The 25630-nt window shown below is 36.2% G+C and overlaps 1 protein-coding gene across 1 annotated transcript in view; it reads right to left on the bottom strand.

Moving 5' to 3' along the window:
* Window positions 1-3076: 3076 nt before the first annotated feature.
* Window positions 3077-25630, bottom strand: part of YAF2 (YY1 associated factor 2) — a 29942-nt gene continuing 7388 nt past the window's right edge. The window contains exons 3-4 of the mRNA XM_055807192.1: window positions 8713-8865; window positions 3077-6033 (exon numbers count right to left, since the gene is read on the bottom strand). Of these exons, the coding sequence (XP_055663167.1) occupies window positions 5796-6033; window positions 8713-8865 (391 nt within the window). The 3' untranslated portion in view covers window positions 3077-5795. The remainder of the gene's footprint in view (window positions 6034-8712; window positions 8866-25630) is intronic.

Below are 25630 nucleotides of genomic sequence, written 5' to 3'. Positions count from 1 at the left end.
AAAACAGAAGAAGGAATCAGAATGTGTTTCCTTCAGAGGTGGGAGTAGTGATACTCAGTAAATACTTGTAACCTTAAGAGATTTCCCTTAGATTAATTCATAGCTGAAGGCTGTTACAGTAAGAGGTGATCAGTCAGATGGCAGATTTTCTTGCTCAGAGATCTGTGCCATCAGGAACTGGGCTTGGCACTGAAGCATTTTGATTTGTTCTGTGCAAAGAAGGATCAGTTTGAAATGGATTATTCATGGATAGTTTTTATATATTAGATGCATATAAATAGCAAATTAGATCTCTGCATTCCCAAAGTGGGTATTTAGAAAGTAGAATCTGCCTGACCACTCACTTGTCTTAACTAACAGACACTACATAATTGAACAACTCTATCCTTCTCTAAAGAAAGTACCCACAAGTGCTTTAGAACCAAACAGAATTTGTAGTATCTAGTGAGCTTGGGAAAGGGGTAAAGAGCCACATTTCATTAGCCCTGGTTACATATATTTCCTTCTTCTGTATACTTGTGCTTTTTTCATACAGAAGAGGAAAATTATGAGCATATGGTTAGCAGGTTATAAAAAAATAGATTCATACTTTTTTCCTCAATTACCTCCTCAAAAACTCCATTCTAAATTAGAGCTCCATTGGTCTAAAGCCACATTTCTTAAAAATCTTAAAAGTTTACAGGAGCTTGTTCACTTGCAAACACTTTGGCTAAGATCAATATTTATACACAGATAACAGTATAATTAATTACACTTTTCCAGGTGGCCTAAATCCTGAAAGTGTAGTCCTGAAGGGCTTCTTGCTTAGATATTCCTCTAAAGATATGCCATACTGTCCATAAAATTATTGACATTTCAGAACGACTCTTTAAAATTTTTACTGAAGCAGTATTTTCTCTGGTGGCAATTTTCTTTTTAAACATGGACAAGGAATGATTACATAATGATACCATCCTGTCTTTCACAAACCTCAAATAGTACAGCAGTCCCCAGTGATCATTCTTAGTAATACTCATTTGAGCTATGGAATATGCTTTTGCCCTTCACCTTCCATGTTTGACTCCTTAAAAGTACAGCTAAAACTTTATGTGCCTACTAAACTGTCTGCTGTTAAAAGTCCCCTGTGTCAGTGGACAGAGCAAGTTCTTTCAGATGACTTTTACCCATATCCCATAATAAAAGGGACAAGATTAAGACTGAAAACATCTCCTGAGGGATTAAAGTATTATACAGTGATGGTTCATTTTAATTAATTTTCACTGATACAGTTAAAGAGAAGCTGTAAACAGCTCCTGCATTACTAAGACTCTAGGATCTGAAACCAATGTATTTGTTCACTGCATTTTCTTCCACTGTTAAAATCCGATAGTATAGTTTAGGCAGAGAGGGGTACACCTGGACTCCTAGGCCTTGTTCACAGATGTATCACAATCTTCTTGCATAATGTCTTAGGAAAGTCACTTCAGCATCACTTGCTGTTGGGTAATACCATTTACTAGCAAGTGTGCAGCCACCCATTGCTGTTGCACCATTTACTCCATTCTAGACAGGAAGTTACAGTAATTTCTGTAAAACATTGATTTGTAATTAACTTGTGAAGGACTTTTCCAATTTTCATTTAGTAGTTAAGTCCTCTTAATTATTACTAAAACATGGGTTCTTCTATAGATGTCAAACTAAACTCAATAGCTGATCGTTGTCTTAGACAAATCTCTTAAGTCTCTTAAGTTTCTCTTCTTGTTAAAACTTTGACAGTACAAAAGAAAACCAACTAAGCTTCCTCAGTTGGACGATTTTACTGTACAGCTTTTGCTAGTTTGTGAAGTTACACCCTTTCAAATTGAGACTGCTCTGACGTAAGTCGGGGCATAATTTCAGGTAAGAAAAACCTTCAAAAGCTCAAACTGCATTTCCAGCACACTCAAATCTTAACACTTAAGATAGAAGTATGCATCTGCAAAATATCATATTTGACTGGTCCACTAGCCAAAACCAGCATTAATTTTTTATCTTACCTATCTTATTCCTGAGTAAGCACAGGCCAAATTTACTACGAGTGTAGCACTTGCTGCTGCCTTTGGAGAAATTGCATTTCTATTTCCATATAGTTTCTGATATTTGAAAGGAAGCATACCCAGGCTCCTTGGTAGGGAGCAGAGTCAAATAAACACGTGACAAAAAAACAAGCAGATACAGTTAAAGAACCCCAGATGTACATAAAAAGTACACAGTCCCAAGCCAAATCCATCCTCTACAACAAAAATGTAATTAATCAGCGTAATTTGGAAAACTGTCAGGCTTTTGAGACAGGAGAGAGAAAATAAAAGAATCTAAGATACAGAGCCATACACTTGTGTCAAGTTTAGAAGACCTGCCTGAACACTACAGTGAACTGGTGGAAACAAATTATAAAAAGTATTTATCTTACATGGCTACCTAAAAATGTGCTAGCCATAGTTTTTTTTAAAAAAGGGCACAAATTATAAAATCAAACAATTTGAGATTTTACAGTCCATGACCCAAACCATCAATTATCTAGAGAAACGTAATAGGTTAAAATTTCAGTTGTAGTCCTACTCTCAAGACTTACTGTCAAGAATTATAATGTAATTTTTTTTATTATTACTACTGCTTCTGTTAGAATCAAGATTTTCTATGGCATCGTTTAACCTGCTACTAATTAGGACAACTTTTGTTTATCTCCAATATGATAGGAAAAAAAGGTCAATAGTCTACAACTGTATATTTGTTCTTTTCATTATATCCCTTATAATTAGAGGCAAAATTAGGAAGATGAGAGACTGAATTATTGTACACTTCATCAATGAATTATTTATACCTCATTTTCCCCCACTTCTCCCCCCTTTTCCTTTCTGAAACCACACAATCAACCAGCACATAAAGGAACTAATCTACATGGAACACTATCACACTTTTCTTTGTCGGGTCACCATTTCATGAACAACCCAGGTTGTATGGCTGTTGAGGACTGGTGCATACACAGATTTAACAAATAACAGTTCTTATGCAGAGAGCAGTCACAAAGAAAAATAGCTAATCAAAACACATAACGACATTAAATTTTCACTTTTTATAAATGGAGTAAAGATGCTTTTAAATATATTTACAGTTAGAAAAAGGATTTAGGTTTACTACAAGTCAGAATTCTTTAGAAATTATGAAAGTGAAGTTCATTTAAATTATAACATCATGAACAGAGTCAAATGCCGTATTCTACTTAGAATTTGTCTACTCTGCTGTCAGTATTGTCACATCCCTTTAATCACAAACAGGCAAGAATTATCTTAACTTCATTTAATGCCAAAACAGGCATCACTGCAATGTAAACACTGGCAACGTAATAATTCATACCACCACTGCTCAGTTTTTAGATCCTAGCTGACCTGCATTGTATCTGTGGTTAGAAGTTCCTTTTCTAGGTCTTAAACAACCATCAGAATATCCTGCATTCTTTTTGATTACAGCCATGCTTGTACCACACTTTTGAGATTATTCTTTAGAGACAGTTGAATCATAGTAAAATCCACTCCATCCCCCCTTTCTTCCAAACCAAATGGCTACTTATTTCTGAAGATACAAAGAGACCTCTTGTTGGCAGTGCTGGGTGGTTTATCCACACAAAGTTAAATGAAAATAATTTTCCCATTTTAGTGAACTACTAGTAATAGATTATTTGTTTGCAAGGAATTCTGAAATGTGTTAGCATTCATTACATTCTAAATTAGAAACACATTTCATAAAACATCTTCTGATGAGGTTTGCTATCATTAAACTGCTTACTTTAAACAGTTTCAGCCTCTTGTAATCTATTACATCAGTATATTCTGCAAACAGTCCCACCTAAAAATAAAATATAAAAAAATAAAGTTGAGAAGCATGTATTTTTCTTTTAAAAACTAGTGTATGTTATTCTGAACACCAGCCCAGCCCCAAAAACATTTAAGAACCTTAAAATGCATTGTTTTACAGATACTAAGATTTGGCCAGGTAACGGCAATTAACAGACATCCTATTTAGTATGATAAAGCAGAATACATAATAAACAGGTCAGTAGTTATTCATCTGAAATAGCCTATAATTAACATTTGATGTCTAAAAAGTTTAAACAGCAACACCAAGGAATGAGGTATGTATGTTCTCAGATATCACATCAGACTTTCATTTTATGCAACTAACTGTATTTCACAACTAGCATCTTACAAAATAGAACAGTACCATTGTGCCTGTAGAAGTACTGCATTAAAAACAGAAAAATACATTACTACAAGAAACCACCAAACATCACAATTGTCAGGGGCTACAAAAATCCATTGTTTTAGCTGTTAAGAAGCTATATCTTGAGTTGGTAATAATTTGGGGCTGGATTCACTACCAAGAAGGTCCATCCAACTTTTACAAGGGCTTAAAAATATATTTACTTTGAATGAAAAAGAAAAGAATCACAGGAGTTTAAGTGGACTACCTCACTAAAAGGAGCTAAATGGACTTTTGTATTGAACCTGAACCTATAAATTAAAATCTATACATGGTTTGGATGTGTGTATCAAAACACTTATTGGTTGTAAACAAAAATGCAAAATCTGTATTCACAAAAATATTTTATTGGTAATTTTACACAATACCAGATGGGATTGTAAATAGTTCTGTTCTGTATCAGTATATTGCTAATTGCATAAATGTTGACAGTTTATGCTAGAAAGTAGGGTACTGAGGTTTTTCATGTGATTTGTAATGTAATATATTCTAATAGGCCAAATCAATATTAAAGAAATTGATTGAGGAACAAAAAATTAATAGTGTTATTTCCTTATTCTTGTGCAACATCTGATATTCATGTAATGAAATCATAGGTGACTGTATGACAGTAGATAAATTTGGAGCAAGGAAACAGCACTAAGCAGAAATGAGAACTGCACTTCTGTTATTTTTAAAGCTTTTCCAAACTTTCATATTTCCAAATGTTAGTTTTTGCCAAATGCATTGTCATCTAAGGTTCAATATTTGTTACACAACATAGAATACCAGTGTACAGTGACAATGTAGTACTTTACCTGAATTGTATGGTTAACCAATCAATGCTTAGAATGTGTTTTCTATTTTGCTTGTAAACATTACAATAAGTGTTTTAAGTGTGAAAAAATATTGGTAAAACCATCAACATAATTCAGTAACAGTAATCTAGTAAAATGTGTCAAACATTGGCAAAAATTCATACAAATGTTTTATTTAATAACATTTTTCCTATTTAACCACACCAAGTACCAGCAGGTGTTTTTAAGAAGATAATTATTATGAAAATTCTGTTGCAGCAATAGTTGATTAAGTTGATCTTTGACTTGCATACATATAACTATGTTTCACAATTCTCAAATAATACATATTTAGGCAGCTTGAACTATGTCATAAAAATTTAAATTCAGTACATGCCAATAGTAGAGACTCCAAGAGTTGTGTTAGAATTCACTAAACTAAAAGTGAAAATGGACTTACCAATAACACTGCATAATGAACATTCAAACCACATTTTCATGGCACCTTTACACATGAATATTAAAAAGTTGGTCTCAAAATGCTTTGTAAGCATTTGTAGATTGCATTTAAATTATTGTTTCTACCACTGAACTTTTTTCTTTTTTAAATGCATAAATTATGTTCCAGTCAACATACCAATTGTGCATAAATAATCTGTCATGAAAATGTGGTAACAGGTGACAGAAGTTAAGTATTTGTATGTTTTGAAGAGAAGAGACTAAAGAAACTGGAGGAAATAAACTTTAATGAGATTCCCCATTCAGTGATGACGCTTCTCCTCTGGGTGAAGACGACCTGGACATTCCCCTCTCTGTGTTGTCAGAACTAGAACCACTCTGACTGTGTTGATCTGCAGAAGCAGCACTGGAAGCAGGTGGTGACTTAGTTTTCTCCTTAAAGTCTGTAATTATGACTGTCAGATCTCCAACGGTAACTTCCAAATGCTGAGCGCTACTTCGATCCACATTTTTCAATCTTGGCCTACATAAAGCAAATAATCATATTAAAAGTACACATACCATCTTATTACCTTGTCTTCCTCCTACTTTTTAGGAGCTCTGGAGAACATGCATGTGTACATGAGACCGCCATGTGCAACACGTACTACATAGGAAAACAACATACCGCAAGGATTTATGGTGGAGTGTTTCCTAGTATGTTTTACATTACAATATCTGAACACAACCCATTACCTTGTCCTGACATTATTTAAAAGGTGACCTTATGAATAATGTAACTGTGCAGCAATATGGATTTGTTGCACACGTGAAGGTTTTTACTTTTAAAAATTAAGTCTTTTTTATTGTGGCTATAGAAAGTTATAAATTTGATCCAGAGAAGCATTCATCTCTGCAGCAGCCTTAAGCAACAATTGCTGAATAAAGAATGATGTTCAATAATGAAGATGTTGCTGCCTGTCTTTTGAATTCAACAGCACAGATAGTGTTACCTTCCAGCTGGTATTACTTCACTTCAAAACCTCACCAGGACTGCTAGTAAACTATTTGAACTGGACTTTGTGTTCACAGTATAACTCTGGTATTCCTGGCACACGTTGCGATTTCAGTTATGCACAGAGCCAAGTATTATCCACAGTGTTGATAGGGTAAGTCTCTTTATCTAATCTTTCAATTGATTCTTACAACTGAAAGAACCAAACAACGGTTTGACTTCCATTCTGCCATCATATTTCTGCTAGTGACAAGCATACAGTACTTTCAATTTACTGCTTTCCTTTGACTACCATGAAAAACTGTCACCAGATGGCTGAATTTATACAAGCAGTTATGAGCAGCATAGCTTTCTGCATTTAACTGACTCCACAGCTTTCACTAGCTCAAGTTGCAACAAAATAAATTAATGACATCACATGTTAGCAAGTGTGCCAGCAGCAAAGCCCTAACCTTTACCCTATCATCTGACTTTGTTTGAAGTAGAACTGGTTGCCAGTCACTTCAGCTGAAACACCTCACACCTTTCCTGCACTAGAATAGAAGTAGGCTTTGACATCTTGTTCCCCTGAGGCAGAAGTAGCATGACTGAAGAATTTAAGGGAAAACTGAAAATCTGCTGCTCTGTAACATGGGAATGGAGAAAAAAAAAAATATATCAGAATTACCAACCCCATGCCTGGAGCTTATTAATCATATTGACTGTGCATGCATATTTTTATGGTCGTTTCCAGCAATAATGTCCAAGTTTTAAGGCAAAGAGAAAAGGATATCCTTTCCCAAGGATACTGAAGAAATCTGCTTAAACTAATCAAGCATTCTTAATTTGCTATCCTACCTAGTGAATCAATTCTGTGAATAATTGAAATGTCTGAAGTATTAAAAAAAAGTAGCCTAGTTATTTCAAAAGGCAATTCTTACTGCAAATCTCAATACTGGTATTTTAGTACAAGATTTTTGTTTTAGTTATTTTTAAAATGTTCTCCCTCTTTCCCTACCTCCCTCACTTTTAGGTTTTTAATGTACTGCTGCAATTCAACCATCAATATTTCAATTTACAATATTTAATTAACTTCAAATACTTCATAACTGAAGTACTTCAGCTGCTTGAGTTAAGCTAGTAAATTTGAGTATTGAAAGAAAAAAAAGAAACAGAACGAACATCTCACTGTCCTTAATCCTAACTCTGACTTTCTTAATGACAGTCTCTCTTGACTCTCAGTCTCTCCTTGGTTCTGGTCCTGATCCTCCTATTTCAGGCACAAGAGGAGTATCTGCTACTTTGCTGCATAACTAATAATCCCGAAGGATCTTCCTTGGCTGGACTACTTTGGAGTGTTTAAAAAAAAAAAACAAAAACAAAAACAAAAACAAAACACATACACACACCCCAACAAAAAAAACCCAAACAAACACCACCACCCACCAAAAAAGCTGCAAACAATACTTACCCCCACGTATGTTTAGACTACATGTCTTATCATGTCTCATATACTTCTCATCTTCTTTGGCATGGCATTGTTACCACAATAATTTTATGCTTAGATTGCGATGATTTAGGTTTAGGTTTAAACTTGCTGCTTTTGTTTTGCAGTTTGCACTCTCCTTCCACCTGGTCTTACAGCAAGATGAAAGCTTTTACAACTGCTTGTCCATACCATAATATTTCATGTTCTCTGTTCTAAGAGTCCAAGGTTTCCTTCAGCATCCCAGATATAGCACAGAGATTTTTATCACTAGGTAATACACATGCCTTACCCTGTCACATTAATTTATACCCTAGTTCATCCCTTCAAAGTTTATTCCAGGTTACTTTCCCACTCTTACACAGTTTTCTCTCTCCTATTATTTTGCGTGAGAACTACTCACTCCTGTCCCCTCTCTTTTCCAAAGATTAGTATCATCCATTTGCCTAACTGCAGTTTTGTATGGCGTGAGAAATACATTTGTTACCTTTAATAAAAATATCCAAGTCTTTCTCTCTATATTCAGCTGGTCTCCATCTTCTGGTCAAAATTACAAACTGCAGGTTTTCTTTCACATTTAATAGGCACCCGAAACCAATGAAACTTCACGCACAAATATTTGGCCTTATTGTTGAAAAAGTTTGCCACAACACTTACAAAGCAGTAAAATCACAGAACATTTTCTTATTTTCTTTTCCAAAATATGTTTTACCAATACTGCAAACATTTCTAAAAATTTTTACCTGGTTTTCTTATGACTGTTCTTTTTGCTTGTTGTTTCCTTTTCACTTTTTTCCTTTTCTACTTTGTCTTTTTTCTCTTTCTTTGATTGTGTAGGGGGCACGAATTGCTGAGGAACCTGTTGTGCAACCAGCTGAGAGACAGGTCGAGGTTTCCTGTGTGCACATATATATAGACACAGATAATGCTTGGACTTTACAAGTCTTGAACTTTCTACACTTCAGTTACTAACATTAACAATCACTATAAAAAGAAATACTGCTAAAACTTTACATGCTGGTACTACTTCATTAAAATATCATATAAAATTTAAACCCATTACAGTTTGTTTCAGTTGCATTATCAACAAATGAGATTTAATTTTTTTAAGGATTTAGAGACAAGACTGTATTTTGCCGCCTTCTCCCAGTTGTCGTATCAGACAGAGACTTACACAAAGTCCAAAAAATGAAGCTTCCAGAAGGAATACTTTACCCCCCACCCCCAGCCCCCTCAAATGATGAAGGGGTCTGTTTTGAGTGTACTCCAATACACAAATATACAATCCATATCACAGAAATGAAAAAGCCAGGTATCAGAGCTAAAGCCACCATTGGCCTTATAGAATAAAACTTCAGTGTTTTCAGCTCAAACAAATTCATTGAAAGCAATGACGAATCCTGTTGTGTATCATTTTTATCAGGTTGCTCACTGGAAATAAAAAAAACCCTGCACTAATATTAGTAGGGTACAGCTATCAGAACATATATACTTTAAAAGCTGGCAACAGAACCTTCTGACCACATTCCATCAGTATATACAGCACAGGTTTCATTTCCAAATTTTGATCCAAACTAAAAACCAAAGTGAGAAGAGGAACAGCAGGCAAAAGAATTTCAACAGTTTATTATTTTTACATTTTCTGAAATATTTGGAAATAGCTTCATTTTTATTCAGTATTAGAATACCATAATCTAACTTGAAATATGTTACACTCCCCAATGCAAGTATAATTCTTTATTTTGAGATTTTTGTAATTAAGAAATTTAAACTCATGACATACAAGAAGGAAGGTCCTGTGATTCTATTGAGACTTTGAAGATGCAAATTTCTTCTGTAAAAAAATGTTTACCCTGCCAAGTTCCTGGGTTTTGTTGATATTTTCTTAAATAGAAAAAGCACAAATTATATGCACTGTGATACTCTGAAAACACAAAGCAGTTATTAAAGCAACGGAAGCTATCAGCTCTTACGCATATTAATTTTTCTCAACCCATAGGATCATGCTACTGGTACTTCTTGCTTAGGTGAAGTGACAAGTAAAATAACAAAAGCATAAAATCAAGGCAGCTCTCATTAGCAAGTTATATTTTCAGTAATGATTGCAATAGTTCAGTTACAGAGTGAAAGCTAAGTTACAAGAACCCATAAAGTGTGGGAAAGGCAGTTAATATAAACCAGTTGAGATTTCATGAGACTTCACAGCAAGTTCATAATGAATCAAAGTTAAAAAAAAAAAAGACTATTAAAAATGTCAACACAATAGAACTTTGGGGTAAAAGCTAGACTACCACACACTCACTCCTGAACTAAGCCCACACCAACTCACAAAAGATGAAGATCAGCAACAGATTACTTACTGAAAACTATCCAGCTTGTATCAAGCGGCAAATGTATGACTACATGCTTTTCAGGAGAGCACTGCAACTAGGACCTTGGAAATCACAAAGTATATAGAGCCTAAAAATCACCAGAATGACTCAGTAGACTACAACTGTTTAGACTGACAGAATACATAGGATATTTTTAGGAACATTAGTCTCAGAATTGTTTTGATCTTTTGTCATAATAGTTCATAACACCACCAGAACCACCAAGATGTAATTGATGCAGAAGTTTATCATTTCAGGTGGAAAACACCTGTGAAATTTAAACAAAATTTATGATCTGTCTCGAACTGAAGATTGCTCCAGGAGATGGGGATAAAGGGAGATAATATTTCTGGTGATGGCCAAGTGACAATCCTGTCATTACTACATAGTGACCTGAGAAAATGATCTGACATGTTTCTTATGAAGTAAAACAGCAGTGAACCTGTCAACACAGAATTAATTATTGCCCAGGACTGTGGGCAAAACCACGATCATAGGAACTTGTTAAAAAGGTGCAGAGAGGGAAAAATATATTCTTAGCCAACTCTTTTAGGAGTCTCAATTTGCAACAATTTCAATTCCCAAGGGCAAACTAGATAATAGAAATTACAGTACATGCCCTAGTTTCAGCTGGGATAGAGTTAATTTGCTTCTTAGTAGCTGGTGCAGTGCCATATTTTGGATTTGGTGTGAGAACAATGTCGATGGCACACTGACATTTTTAGTTGTTGCTGGGTGATGTTTATACTAGGTCAAGGACTTTTCCGTTTCTCAGGCCCTGCCAGCCAGAGGGCTGGAGGGGCACAAGAAATTGGGAGGGAACACAGCCAGGGCAGCTGACCTGGACGGGCCAAAGGGATATTCCATACCATGGGGTGTCATGCTGAGTGTAATAAACTGGGGGCAGGGGGCCTGGGCTGCTGATCACTGCTCAGGGACTAGATGAGCATCTGTCAGCACGTGGTGAGCAACCGTGTTGTCTGTCAGTTGGGTTTTCTGCCCACTCCCTTCCCTTTTTGGATTTTATTCCTCTCTCCCCTTCCCTCTCCTTTTCATTACAGTTGTTGTTATTATTATTATTGTTTTAATATATTTCAATTATTAAATTGTTCTAATCTCAACCCTCAAGTTTTACCTTCTTCACAATTCTCCTCCCCATCCCTCTGGGGCAGGAGAGGGGTACTTAGCTGCTGGCTGGGGTTAAACCATGACAGTACAGCTCTGCAATTGAGCTTAGTTCTAAAGTCCTAGATTTAGAACTACTTCTTCTAGTACCATAAAAGAAATGTGACTGGCAAAAAAAGATCTTTGCCACAAGGAACAGTCAGTTGAGAAAAAGTCCACAGAGATATCAGGTTTGGGAAGATGAACTAAAAATTAATCAAGAGGTTCTATGTGGTTTTCTTGTGACAAGGAATTCTCCTGTTACTTTATTCCTCCCAATTAAACATCCATCTTTTCATTTCTATAGCTGTCCTTCAGTTGTGTCTATATTCTAAACATTATTATCTACTTTGTCACTTCCAGATTTCTTCGTGAGGCATTCAATGTTTTTATATTAAAAAACTGAGGAAAAAATAAATTCACATCTCTCAACACTGAGAGTGTCTTTCAAACGTTCAATTATATTTTTTTTCCAGGTACTCTAAAGGGGCCACTGAACTGAACTACAACCAAGTGCTTCACAAAACATGCAGGCTTCGAGAGATAACTTTACCACTTGTGAAGCTTTAACCTGATAGAATTGTTCATGACTTAGCAGCAGCTGAATCATGTCATTCAAGCATGAAGGAATTCATACAGAAAAGGCTTTCTCGCAGAGGAGATAAATGTAAGAAAAACTATTCCTGTAACAGGAAATTGATTTTGATGATTTGCCAAAATATGACATTTTAAATTACTGGTTTTCAAAATCAGTTATTTAAAGACTCCTTGTAATAAGCTGCTACAGATTAGAGTAGATACAGACAACTTTAGCATCATCTTTTATTTCATCAATATATTTATGGTAATCTGCTTTTTGAGCATATTGAAGAGCACCTGAGCTAACTGGTGTTTACAAAGAAGCTGTATAAACCTGCATTATAATTACAAGCATTTTTACTATGGGGAGTGACTTTACAACTGAATAATCCAGAACTACAGGCAGAAATGTTCATAAATACAATACATATTGCATAGTCAGCCCCTCAAATCTTCGCATTTTTATCTAATAATTTAACTTCTGTCATTTTAAATGGACCACTAATCAAGAGAGGCATATGCTATTACAAAAGATAACAGCTATCAATTCTTTCCAACAGAGGTGAACTTTATTTAGTCCCCAAGCACTGCAGCCGTGCCAACAAACTCATTTATTGAGCTTCCAAGAGACCACGAAACATCACAGCTCCAAATACTATGCCTCCTCTATCATTTAGTTTTCCTTTCCACCCAGTGCTACCTTTCTTCTAAGTTAACATCAACCATACTCTTACTTATGTTTCTATTCCAACCTCTTCCATTACGGCTTTATTAATTACCAAATTCCAATGTTGCTTTCAAGGTCCTGCATACAAATACTCACTTCATAATGTCCTTTAAAAAAATAAGGAAAACTAACAGGTTTGGTTTTTAAAAAGCCAATAGACAGTAATACAAACATTCAAGAACACAGTTTTTGTTTTCATTACAATTCCCATTAATGCTAAATGACAAGGACCTCCTCTTGTCCTTGTCATTAACTCCATTATTCTTGTTGCAGGATGCGACTACGCTTTATCTGATAGGATTTATCTAGCTGCTGGTTTAGAGGGTGTATTTCCAGAGGCAGAGAATGGTCTGCTTGGGTTTTGTGTGCAGAAACTCAGTCAGCACTGATACTCTTAAAGGGAACAAATATTTAATATTGAGGAGGATGGACTAGGTTTCACTGTTGGCATTCTTCAAAAAAAAGCTTTATAGCATAACAATTTACATGCCTAGAGATTAAAAATACTCATTCAAGAACAGACAGAGTGAACTAGACCAAACGGTATCTGGAACTTTTGCCCCAAGTCATTTCCCTCTCCCAGAGCTCAGTACAATACCTTCCTGCTCCTAAGTCATTTTGGACATCTCACAGCAGTACATGCTTCCTTAATTCCCCTCACTTGGTATTCACCAATGATCTATGTAAAAAGAATTTTGACCAATTTGATGTGGTCTCATTACAACAAAGCAGGTCTGTTTTGAAAACAGAAATTAAAAATAAATATTCTATGTACAATAGTAATAATTAACATATGCAGCAGAAGTACAGTAAACGCCCGGTTGCCAGACTTGTGCGTCAAACATACAGACAACCAAACTGGCTTAATGCTGAGGCATTTTGGGTCTGGCTGAATTTAATTTATATAGAGCACAACTACATTTGCACAGTGTTGCTTCTACAGCCATCACAAGTCCATAAAGCAGTCTAATGTCTGCTATACCATTTAAGAGTACGAGCTCAAATTCTGACATACCTGAGCTACTTAGCTGCCAAACCAGCACTAGGGTCCATCCGCTACAGTCTGGAAACAAAGAGCAGGATGTGGCTAACACTGACAGTTTTTCCATGAATGAATCCCCAATCTACCTACATCTCAAGCGACTCCTGCATCAGCATGATGCACCCCTGTGTGCAGGGTTCACAGAAAATTCATGTTTGGTGCTGAACATGCTGAACACACAGAGCCAACCAAGTAAGACTGCCAAGCAGCACACAGTGCGGCCAAGCAAGTAAGACTGCCAAGAAGCACAGCACAGAGGCATCAACAGTCCAACAGAGCAGCCAACACCTTCACTTTGATTCAGTGTGAGCCATACTGAACTTGGACTGGTCCACACAAAACCAGCACCCATATCCTCCCAGTACCCACATGTCTCAGCAGATAACCTATGCTTTTCTATATGGAAAGCTAGATGCTGTAATTAAATCTCAGTGCTGAATACATACACCTTTTCAACCTGTTATGGGAAAAGTGTATTGTCATCAATAATGTACAGTTTACAGAGTTCAGATACTCTAAAGAGTAGGAGATCTGTTCAAAGGCACATTCTTTCTTGAAACTAAATCTCTGCTTTGTGTATTTTACTACTGCAGAATTATTAAAATTACAATTTCTCAATCTTAACAGAATGGGCCTAAATTAAGGAAATGTCATTATCTCAGCTTTCAATCAAGCTGAATGATGTTCTTAAACAGATAACCTGGATCCAGAATAATATCTGCCAAGCACAGCTACCATTTTAATACAATCCTTTCCTTACCTTTCCCAAGTCCATCCACCTCCTGGCTTCAGTTCAGACAAAAAGCCCTTGCTGGGGGCTTATCCTGTCTGGAGTGGCAAATTATCTATTTGTAAAGCAAGTGCCACATGCAATATATCTAAAAACTGAGAATACCGCACATTAAGCCAGATATCTAAGTCTGCTGTTGAGCTCTGGTCACTTCACACACTTGTCCTCCAATAACTAGAGCAATAGTCTAGTCCAGTTTTACTTACCTATCAGTAAGCTCATACAATTCTGTTCTCAAATTCCTCTTACTCCCTGCTTTCCTATGAAATTACACACACCTTACCCCATCCCAGAAATTGGTAAGAAATTGCCTGTGAAACACTATTCCTATGGAAAGATGTTATGTCATAGCTGCCCAATATGGTATTGACCTATTTTTGGTTCATAGACTCAAGTTTCTCTGCCAGATACTAAGGAGCTACCTTTTGAATGACAGAAGGATCCAATGAAAGAAACCAGTATGTTCACACTATCAAACAGAACAGGTAACTATTATATACCAGGAATGGTTTATTCATCAGAATAGTTCAAGCTTTCAGGATGATCAGCAATATCTTATCCCCTACCATATTTTCATTCCCAGAAAAGACCAGATCCTGAGCAAAACAAAGTCTGTGGTATTTCTTCAAAATGTGTCACCTGCTTTTATGTAGAATCTCTACATTATATCCCATACATTCCATAATTTCAACTTTGCACACAAATTTTCTCCTTTCCTCCACTGTAAAAGATCATCACTTCTTGAGAAAAAAAAAAAAAAAAAAAGCTTTCAGAGGCTTAAAGAGGTTGCATTCAATGGCATCCCTAATCCTTAAGCAGTACCATTTATCTAAACTTCTCTTCCCTGCAGGGAGACAGTGACCTTTTGTTCAAGACAACAGATTTATCCCTCAAGAAAGAGAGGTTAGAAATATCTGGAACACAAACCTCACTGATTTTGTTTTGTCCTTGGTCACAGAATCCTTTACACAAAAATGAAAAATACACATCATTCTTTAAATAAAAAGTATTCTTCCCTTTCAGGTGATTCAGGACAGAATAAACGCTTCCAAGTTAATGGAAGTTCCCAATCATCGACTCCTCGTTGCTTTAAGGCCCCCACTGCACCGGACTCAAGTAATGAGTCCAGATGCTTTTGAATAACAGTTTCATTCACACTTCTGCAATCTATTCTCTCCCACCAGCAAGGCGTGGCAGAACTCATTGGAAACCAGTGATCAGTCAATCAGTGTCTTGGACTTTACTTTCCAGTTTTTTTCAAGAATTATCTAAATTGTGGTTGCCAAAAGACTGCACAAGCAGTAACTAATCCATTTACACAGGTTATCTTGCAAAGTTGGTTGTACAAAAAGAACCCCAAAGAGAACACCCCCCTACCCCACCTCCCCAAACCCCCAAAAAACAAACCAAAACCCACTTTGACCTTTACAAACTCCACACAGGTTTTTTTACAATGTCTCTTGGGAAAGTCTTGGAATTTATTCCAAAAGCTGCGTTATAAACACAGGGTATGCTGATGCACTGTGGATTAAACCCAGAATGCTTGTTACAGTTCTGACTAAGGTAGTAGCAACTCTAAAATCGAAGTCAGGTGTTCGCAGTAAGCATCTTTGGGCAAAACATAAGAGAACACGTTCAGTCAGTTTCTAGGAGAAAATACCTAGAACTCATCACTAGGCATCAGAGAGAGTCAATCAGCTCTTCAAACCACTGCAAGTTTTCCTGTATTCCACCTTCTTCATTTACTATTTATGAAGGACAACTGCTTAAAGAGCAACCTTCCCAAAACTGTGCACTTCTGACAGTCACAAAAATATGACTGCTAGAGTATCATCAGGACAATGCCTCCAGTTTCTGTCTGATTATTACCCCTTTGATTTTTCCTTCTATCTTATCCTATATATACAAGGTTACACAATGTCTACTTTTAAGTCATGCTGAAATGCAGCTGGTTTCTATTTGGATAGCTAGAGGTTTTTGTTCAAGCATTCATCCTTACTTTAATTACACAAGCTTTTCTTTCATTTACCTATAATTACACTGCTTGCCTCTTTTGATAGCTCTGTTGGCCCCGACTTCTATATAAAGTCAGATCTATAGAAATATATCTAAAGTACCACGCATAAGCCAAGTAACCAGCTATGTGCATTCTTCAGCCACTGCAAATGCTCAGTAACTTTGGACAGAAAACAACTTTACTGTGGAACCTTCCTGCAGGCAGTTCTGACAACAAGGTGATGCACAGGAACATGTTATATTACTGTAACAATTCAAAGAGCATTAAAATTTTAAGACACTTTTCAAAATCACTAACAAATGCAAGGAAAGCATTTAAATGCAGTCTTCTCAAATTCAAAACTAATACTTTCCCCACAGACTGACCTCTAGTCAAGTAATTAGAGGATACTTCAAAGATTAATCACTCTTCCTATGTTTTTCACAAACCCACAATGTCCACTAGTATTCACAATGAAAATCTTTGTTTTGCCCAAAACTATACAGTCTTCTATACTATCTCTGGTATGATAACACTTGACTTTTAAGGCATTCAACCACACTGGAAGGCTCACACACATCAAGTACAGGTTTACACTGCATACAGGACTGGTAAAACTGTTGTATCCCTGAAAACAGCATACAACCTACAGTCATATAGACCATGTTGTAAAAACACTGTTACCCTGACACAAGTAATTTCTGCTTTAATTGTACCTTGGTGTCCTCCCTCCAACACCCCTCTTTTTTGGGGGGCTCTGAGTTCTTTTTGAAATGCAAGCTTTTAGAAGCTGCTATCAAACTCTTCTAAGCTTACTCTGCACCAAGTTTAAAATTTCTTACTTTACAGCAAACCTACAGAAGTTGTGCATAGTTTGTTGACCTAGATGTTATCATAGATTTACAATGTCATGAAAAAAATGGTATTCCTCTCTCTCTTTCTCTCATGCCCTGCAAACTTGCCTGTCTCCTTTCCATCTGCTACTGGGGAACTTCTGTGTGTTTGACTGAGTTAAGATACTATTTTTTATAAATGGAACTCTAATTTCAATCATGAACTAGTACTCCTCCTCCACCAGCTTTTGCTATTCCTTCACATCTAGCAAGGATTTCAGAAACCCTTGTTAACATGCCTAAGTTTTTCAGACCTTCAATTATTTTAGAATTTGGTAGCAAATTTAATTCTTGTGACTGGAGGTGGATTGAGAGTGTTTAGTTGTCTGTATTTTGTAGTGCATTGCCACTGGAAATAAGAGTAATCCCTGATAAAGGAGTACAGGCCTTGGAAGTAATTAAATTTAGTCATCTCCTCCTTACAGCTTCAGTCTTTATGCAGAAACTAACAGGATGGGGACCATTTCCAGTGACCATTTTTGAAAGTGTGGTAACATGTATTTTACTTCAGAGAAGTCAATACATTCCTGGAAAATTCATAGCATAATTTTAGTACTGCACCTCAAATTACAGGGCTCTATTTCAGATATCTATATTAGAAACGCACACTGTTGTGATATTCAATATTCTGTATTGCTCCTTTGCTTCTTTATTTTTATATCTTATCATATATTCCTCACGTCCAGACAACACAAACAAAGCCAAGCTCATGATGATTACGATGGTCTCTTTATCTAAATCATATCAAATCTTACAATTAGATACCTAATCAGATAGTTTTGTAAATAACCCTTCCTAAGTATCACTTGGCTGGATAATTTCACAAAGCTCTTAAAAGACTCTCATACATTGGGTAGTCTAAAGTTCTCCAAAACTACATCAAAACAACTGAAACAGTTTAAATCACTTCCACGAGTGTTTTCAGAATGCATTTGAAAGACAGTATGACACTTGATATATCATCTCGCCAAGAAAAACCACACATGCTCATTCAACAGAGCTATGCATCTAGTAAGCCTATAGATCACCTTGCTCAACACTTCTCAGATCTGTCATCAAAACCAAAAAGACAAACTCCTGTAAAGTAGTACTTGTTTGTTTTTCTTAAAAAATTCCACTTTATGTAACTTAACTAACAATATGCCATTGTGAGCTAAACAAAACTATTGGAAGAAATAGGATTAGGTTTAACCAAACCGTAATAAAAGTCTTGTTTTGGTGATGTTTGCATCAAACGTCTTTTAAAGTCTAAACAGAATACAGTTAAGTGCATTAAAATCTTGTTGAGAACAAAGTCAAATCATTAAAATCCTGCTCTGTTCTTTCATTACTAGACTGGATCATTTCCCAATACAGATGTACAGGCTTTAAATATCTTATAATTTATTTGAAGATCATTTTCCATTCACTTCTATCCTAAATATTAATGTCTCAAGAAGCTAATAGAAATCTTGATATCCACAGTAATACTCTAATCTCCATTTTTCTAGTTCAGAGTCATTACTGAAATCTCAAGAAAAGCTTATCTTGCATACTTTCTACTTCATCATTATATTCTTGCTAGACCTTACTCAAGTCTCCTTCACCACATGTCCTCATTTCTCTAAGTACTAAGGTTCACATTCTCCAATGTATCTTAACACCATAATTAAAGCAATTAATTTAAAAAGATATTCCTAATCTCCAAAGTAAGCAGATGTACACAGGGAGTCAGCTAGAAAAATGCATGATTTTACAGTAAACAGCTTTTTAAACAAACAGACAAAAAGAAGGACATGAAAAAGGGGGTTTGGGTAGAAGTTTTTCTAAGTGAAAGACTATTCCTGTAACATATTATTAGTAAAATATCTTCACTTAGGTATGAAAGTATTGAGCAATTCTTACGGCATTTATTTCAGTAACATTTACAGGGTATAGTATGATACACTTCCTGCTGTTTTCAAAAAGACACTAATTATGCGAAGTTTTAACTGTAACTTTGTAGTAGAACTTAAGACAGCTTTTTATTCTGAAGATGACAGGACAGTTACAACCAGCAGCTTTGTAATGTGACTTTTCCATGATGGACTGATGATGTAGATGCCAGGTCTAAATGATGCCAGAATGAAAATATTTTCCCCCCCACCAAATTCAGTTGCTGTAACAAGTAACACAGTATCTTTATGTAGAAGTTACTAAGAAGTAAATAAACTTTCCTCTCAACCACAAGTTAATTCTTTTTAATAGTTATACCCCTCCCCCCACCCTCATATACTGATAACGAGTTACTTTAAAAATATCAAGCATTTAACATTCCCACTTCCTCAGGCATGTTTTCTCCCTTTTTCTTTCTGCAAAACAAGTTACAATGACATTAGTGATTTTTGCATCTGTGCCCCTTCCAGAGTCTCTTTTCCCTCCTACTATAACTGGCTTTAATAATAGCAAGTGTAGACAACTTCAGCTGAAAAGGAGGGAAAAATTAAACATATACACAGGTACCTGAGTCTTCCTTGTGTTAAGCTGACCTCTGCCTGCAGAGTATAACTTCAAAAAGATTGGGTTTTTTTAAAAGATCAGGAATCCATGAAAAATGTTGGAAGGCCAAGGCCTATATTTAGATAGGCATTGCAATGGTGTTGACAGCTTTAAATAAAATAAATGGAACCAAATTTAATTTAGCATCACAATCTTGTTATCATGGCTTACAAATACACAGATGAAGAATTTCCTATGAGTCAAGAAATTGTTATTAAGTTCTTTATAATATAGAAAGAAATCAATAGAACTGAAACACATGTACATGCATGAAGTCATTGCAGTAACTGTCCTCATGCAATAATGCAGTTCACAGTCAATTTGACATAGTGAATGGCAGAATCTTATTAAACTTCAAGTGAGAAGGCAAAAGTTTAAGTCTTATATTTTAGGCCATTCCAGTTTATGTACAAATCCATATTGTTAAGGTGTAAGTATGTGCAAACTGAGTGTACAGAAGCCTATAAAAAAAAAAAATCCCTATCTTTAGCCTGTTCGTTTCCCTATCTTTTTTTACCAATCTTTCTTTGTGCCTCAAGATGACAATGAATTTTTCAAGTGCTAGTTTCACAGTAAACATTTAAAGCATGAAATATTTTTCAAACTTCAATAGTGGAAGACTACTTTTGTCAAATGCAAAACACTCATTCCCAAATAGAGAACTGTCACACACAAAGCACACAACAGTTTTAAATATATGCTTCCACATATTTGCAAATTAGTAACTACAATGTTTTCAAACTTTGTTTTCTTCTATCAGACAATTTTTCAACTAACTTTTTTTTTCCTAGATGCGATACATAAGCAAAATTGGTTTTTTAAATCACGTTTATCTTTTAATGGACTATCACCACTACCCCACAAGCTCTCTGTGCAACAAGAACATCTAGGTTCTGCCAAAATACTGAGGAAACAATATTCCAGAACAAAGGAAACCGCTTTTCAACTTCACTAAAACCCCAGCACAAATATTTGCTCCATTGCCATTGCTGATTTTTGTGATCAAGCACAACCAGACCATAGCTTACCTCCTAATACCAAAGAAAGAAAGAAAAGGAAAAAAAAAGAAAAAACGTGATTAATTTCTGCATAAGCACATCAATGATATTATTTAAAGCAAATGGGCAATCAGGAACATTCTGTATACCAAGTCATATTGCAAACACTGTCACCAATTAGATCTCGCAAACTGTGGTCTACACAGAAGCTAGCAGTTCACCTCATGATGCCACTCCTGATTTTTAGCAGTTGAAGTCACATTATGAGAAGCAAAAAATATTTCCTATTACCAGTTCTTGTAACGCAAGTACAATAGTTGCTAGCAATTAAATTAAATCACTAGCAGGAGCAGTCTGGATTCTGACACAGATCAGCTCACCCTCCCTCAGTCATCAGTAGTCTATTAAGCTATTCATAGAATAAAAACTATGAGATTAAACTATGTTTAGCTTGCCGTGTCACATGAATATGCTCCCTCTAATCACCACACAAAGCCATCTTGTGAGAACCTAGTCTTTATTTCTACATTGAGGCAGTTCATGATTAAATGCATTTTCAACATCAATAATCTACCTTGTTATCCAAAATTATTTTTTCTCATTACCATCACTTCTGTCATATCCCAGAGTGCTAACAGTATATTACACTGCCTCTGCAAATAATAAACCTGAATAATTATGACAGTGCAAACAATGGAGCTAGCGGTCTGTATGGAAAAACATAACATAGATCCATATGCATATTGCAGACTAACAATGCAATTTCTACACATCCTATGTATATTTGAATTCTAACTTTCAGCCAGCTCTGATTTCCAATGCTTTCATATTCCTAGCTGTTTTACAGTGTGAATCATTTAGTTGGAATTCATCCATTCAGTGCATTTCTAGCAATTCTGTCTTTCAATAAAAGCTGATTCAATTAGAACAGACTTACAAGACCCATATGGTTTTATCAGTCACTGCATAAATGTGCAGAAAACTACCCCTTGAGGCAGTGTCCCTATTTAATCACTCCCTTAAAGGGAATGCCCTATTTTCCAGATGACATTTAACAGATGAGGCCAGCAAGCCTCCTGAAGACAACTGGTACAGTGCACAACAGTCTGCCCTAAGAAATGCTCGTATCAGGACCTTTAGAAAGCCCAAATTCATCTTCACAGATAGTTTTTAAAGCAGCCATCAAATAATACTTTTCCAACAACCAGTTTCAAGGCTTCAACCTTTCTAACTTTGTTAGAAATTCTTCCCTCCATATGCCACAAACTGTGGTTCACTGACGCTCAGCATAAATTACAGCTATATTGAAAATATCCTGTTTGAGAAACATGAGCATAACCAATTTATGTTTCCTAGGTGGCAATGTGCTACATATGAGTAGGGGTCAGGAAGCTCAATTTCCTTAACAACATCCCCTGAGGAGGCAGTATTTGGGAGTCTGCAGAGAAGGCAGTGGTTACAGTCTTTTAGACCCCTAGATCCTTGGGATTCATGGGGAACTGACCTCTCCCAACTTCCAATCCCACAAAGGATTGGATCCTCCAAGCTGCTCCTCTGTCCCCTTCCTGTAGAAAATGTGATGCTTCTGGCACCTATGCAAAAAAGCACATGCAAAACATGAGGTTCACACCGATGCAGCAGTGCAGTTACTGTTGCACAAAACAGGGTGGTGAAAATTTGGCACAGCTAGTTTTGTGACCAGTTGGTAAAGAGCTTGCTTCTGACCTATCTTACTTGTTCTGCACTGTGGGGGTGATCCTCCCAGAAGGCTGCAGTATTCTAGAAACTTCTTCCATTCAGAGCCAGCCCCACAAAGCTGTCCACCTTAAATAGGGGAAAAGACTACGCACTTTCTCTAAAAAAATAAAAAATTCCATCATGCTCTTCAGGAAAGATGTATCTTAATATTAAAAAATACCACATAATCATCAACCCAGAGCTTTTCTTTTTCCCTTCCTATCCCATTACAGTACTTCTAGCTCATGACCCTAATCAAAGAATTCAATAATATCTGTAAGAAACAACTTTACTTTCGCTGAATGTGTCAAATGAACCTTTTTCCACTTTTAGAGTTAGGAACTCTATTCTTAAAGTAAATTTTAACAATACCCACACATACACACTTTTTTCTACCAAGCACTGTCATTTGAACTATGCAGTTCAGATAAAATATCTTTAAATTTCTTCATAGTGCTTGAACATAAGTCCTAAACTTCCAGTAAGTTAGAACAGGAAAATCTTCAATTGTTCATTTCCTCCCCACCCCCCAGCTCCTAAGAAAACAAGAAAAACTCGTAGCAGACATCAAGGTCGTATCTTGTAGTCTTCAGTCTGACTTCTGATGGAAGGTTTGCCAGCCAAAAGCCTACCAACAACATTCTGCAGCTGAACTCTCCAAGTTCAAGCCTGCTCTACATCAACGTACCACATACCAGTGGAATGCACTTCAGAGAGAACAGACAATCCTCAGGATCTCTCTGTCCTACTTAAATCAGGATAAGCTACTGCATGAAAGCATAAAAAATGAACACTTTATATTTTGTTCCACTAGCCTACTTTGAAAGTATTTTGTAGCTGACTTTATCAGCCAACAAGACATCATTTGATACTCTGAGAAAATTCTCTGCGAAGCATACTGTCCTAATCTGACTTTCAAGATGAAAAGTACAGACACTTTATCAAGTTTTAAACAGGAGCAGGCATAGTGGGCTGTCGCAACAGTAAAGGAAAAATTGCCGTAAAAGTCACGGGGCAGAAAATGCAACTTCTTCATCACTCTACAGGTGATACAAGAGCCTTCTTCTTACCAGCCAGAATTCCCTTTTAACACACTTAATCTTACTGTAGGCATTTATTCAATTCCCCGTAACTTTTAGTCCAGGACAGCTAATAATTTTTCCTAGAAAAGACACAGTGAGTAAGAATACCACTGGTGACACTAAAAACAAAGATGACATTTCCACTAAAAAAAAAAAAAAAAAAAAAAGCTAAACACATCAAAACATGCACTACTTATGCCCCACGGGACATTACTTAATTCATGGAAATAGAAAGAAAGAAGTATATCCATTATCGAACACGGAAAGACAGCAAATATCGAATGGCATAAAGGCTTCTTTGCTTCAGCCTTCACACAAAAGTTTAATTCCATATAACCAAATTAAACACAGGGATATGAGTACATGTCAGAGTAAGAAACAGACCAGACTACTGAATGTTACATATGACAGTCAACACCATCCAATGAAATTCACCCTTGGAACCAAATTGTTTAGAGAACTACAGGAAGATGGAAGTCACCATCAAGTACTGCAGAAGATAAAAACCAACCAAACAAACAAAAGTAAAAGAGAAATCACAAGATGGGTACATAAAAATGAAGAAAGTAGAAGATGATTCAGCCTAACTCAAATTTTGGAAAGATACTACAACAAAATTATTTAACAATTGGAAGCATTAAAGGATAAAGGAAACTGACTTGACAGTCTAGTTTCTGTAATGGACGAATCATCCCAGTGACTAGTAGAAAAGCAACACATGTCCCAAGTCTTGTCTTGTGATATAATCAAAAACAACATTCTCCCACTCAAGGTGGACTATGACTGGGACAAAGTTGTGCAGAATTAAGTTCAAAATCAGGGTTGGTTTGTTCGTTCTTAACAGTTCTGCAGCCACCAGCTGTAGATGTAGGAGAGCATTTATAGTAAGGTTCTTCAGTTATGCTAACATTCTTAATCATGCTTTGGACAAAGGAAAAAGGACTAGAACAAGCAAACAGTACCAAGCTCAAAGGTGGTGAAAACTATCTGCCAACACCATCCTGCGTTTAGATGACTCAAAAATCAAAATTATGACATCTCAGAAAGGCAGCATAAAGCCCCACAGGCCCCATGATTGCATAAAAAAGCCTTAACTAAGTAATAATGGGACACAAAAGGACACCAGACTGTACTGGATCAAGCAGATGCAGTGCACAGAGAAGCCAGCATCATGATACTATTGCACAAAAGGAAATCTTCATTCAGGGAAGTACCAACATCAGACATCATCATTTAGCAGGATTCTGGAAAGGACAGTCCCACTAAACCTTACACTAGAAATGACTCAGCTGAAGGTATGTCCTTATTCTGGGCTACTACTATAAGAAACAGGTGTGTCAACTGAAAAGTCAAGAATAAAGTATCATGGTATCAACTAAAGAAAACTGTCACCTATAAGAAAGGGCTGCTGACTTTTTATTTCTGTAATAAAGACTTAAGAGAGAGAAAATGGGCAAACATGGAAACCATAACCCAATAACCAAAGAACTACAAATATCATGGGTAATTCACTGAAGAAAGGGGGAGTATAAATCAACTTATTAAACAGAAAAGTTACATACCTGGAAAAAAACATCAAGGGTAAAAGGCATTATAGATAAGCTGTCTAAAGGGGTTACAGCCTCCTTCACTGGACACTTGTTAGAACAAAGATTATGTTAGAAGTTGTCCAGGTTTATTGATCCTCTTTCAGTGTAGAAGAGGTTCTAACTCACTGGAAGACTTTTTTCATCCTGAGCTCCTAAGGCAACATCAACAAGCCAA

This window comes from Falco peregrinus, chromosome 6, assembly GCF_023634155.1.
Source record: "Falco peregrinus isolate bFalPer1 chromosome 6, bFalPer1.pri, whole genome shotgun sequence".
Classification (NCBI taxonomy): domain Eukaryota; kingdom Metazoa; phylum Chordata; class Aves; order Falconiformes; family Falconidae; genus Falco; species Falco peregrinus.
This window is presented reverse-complemented; position numbering and strand designations above follow the sequence as displayed.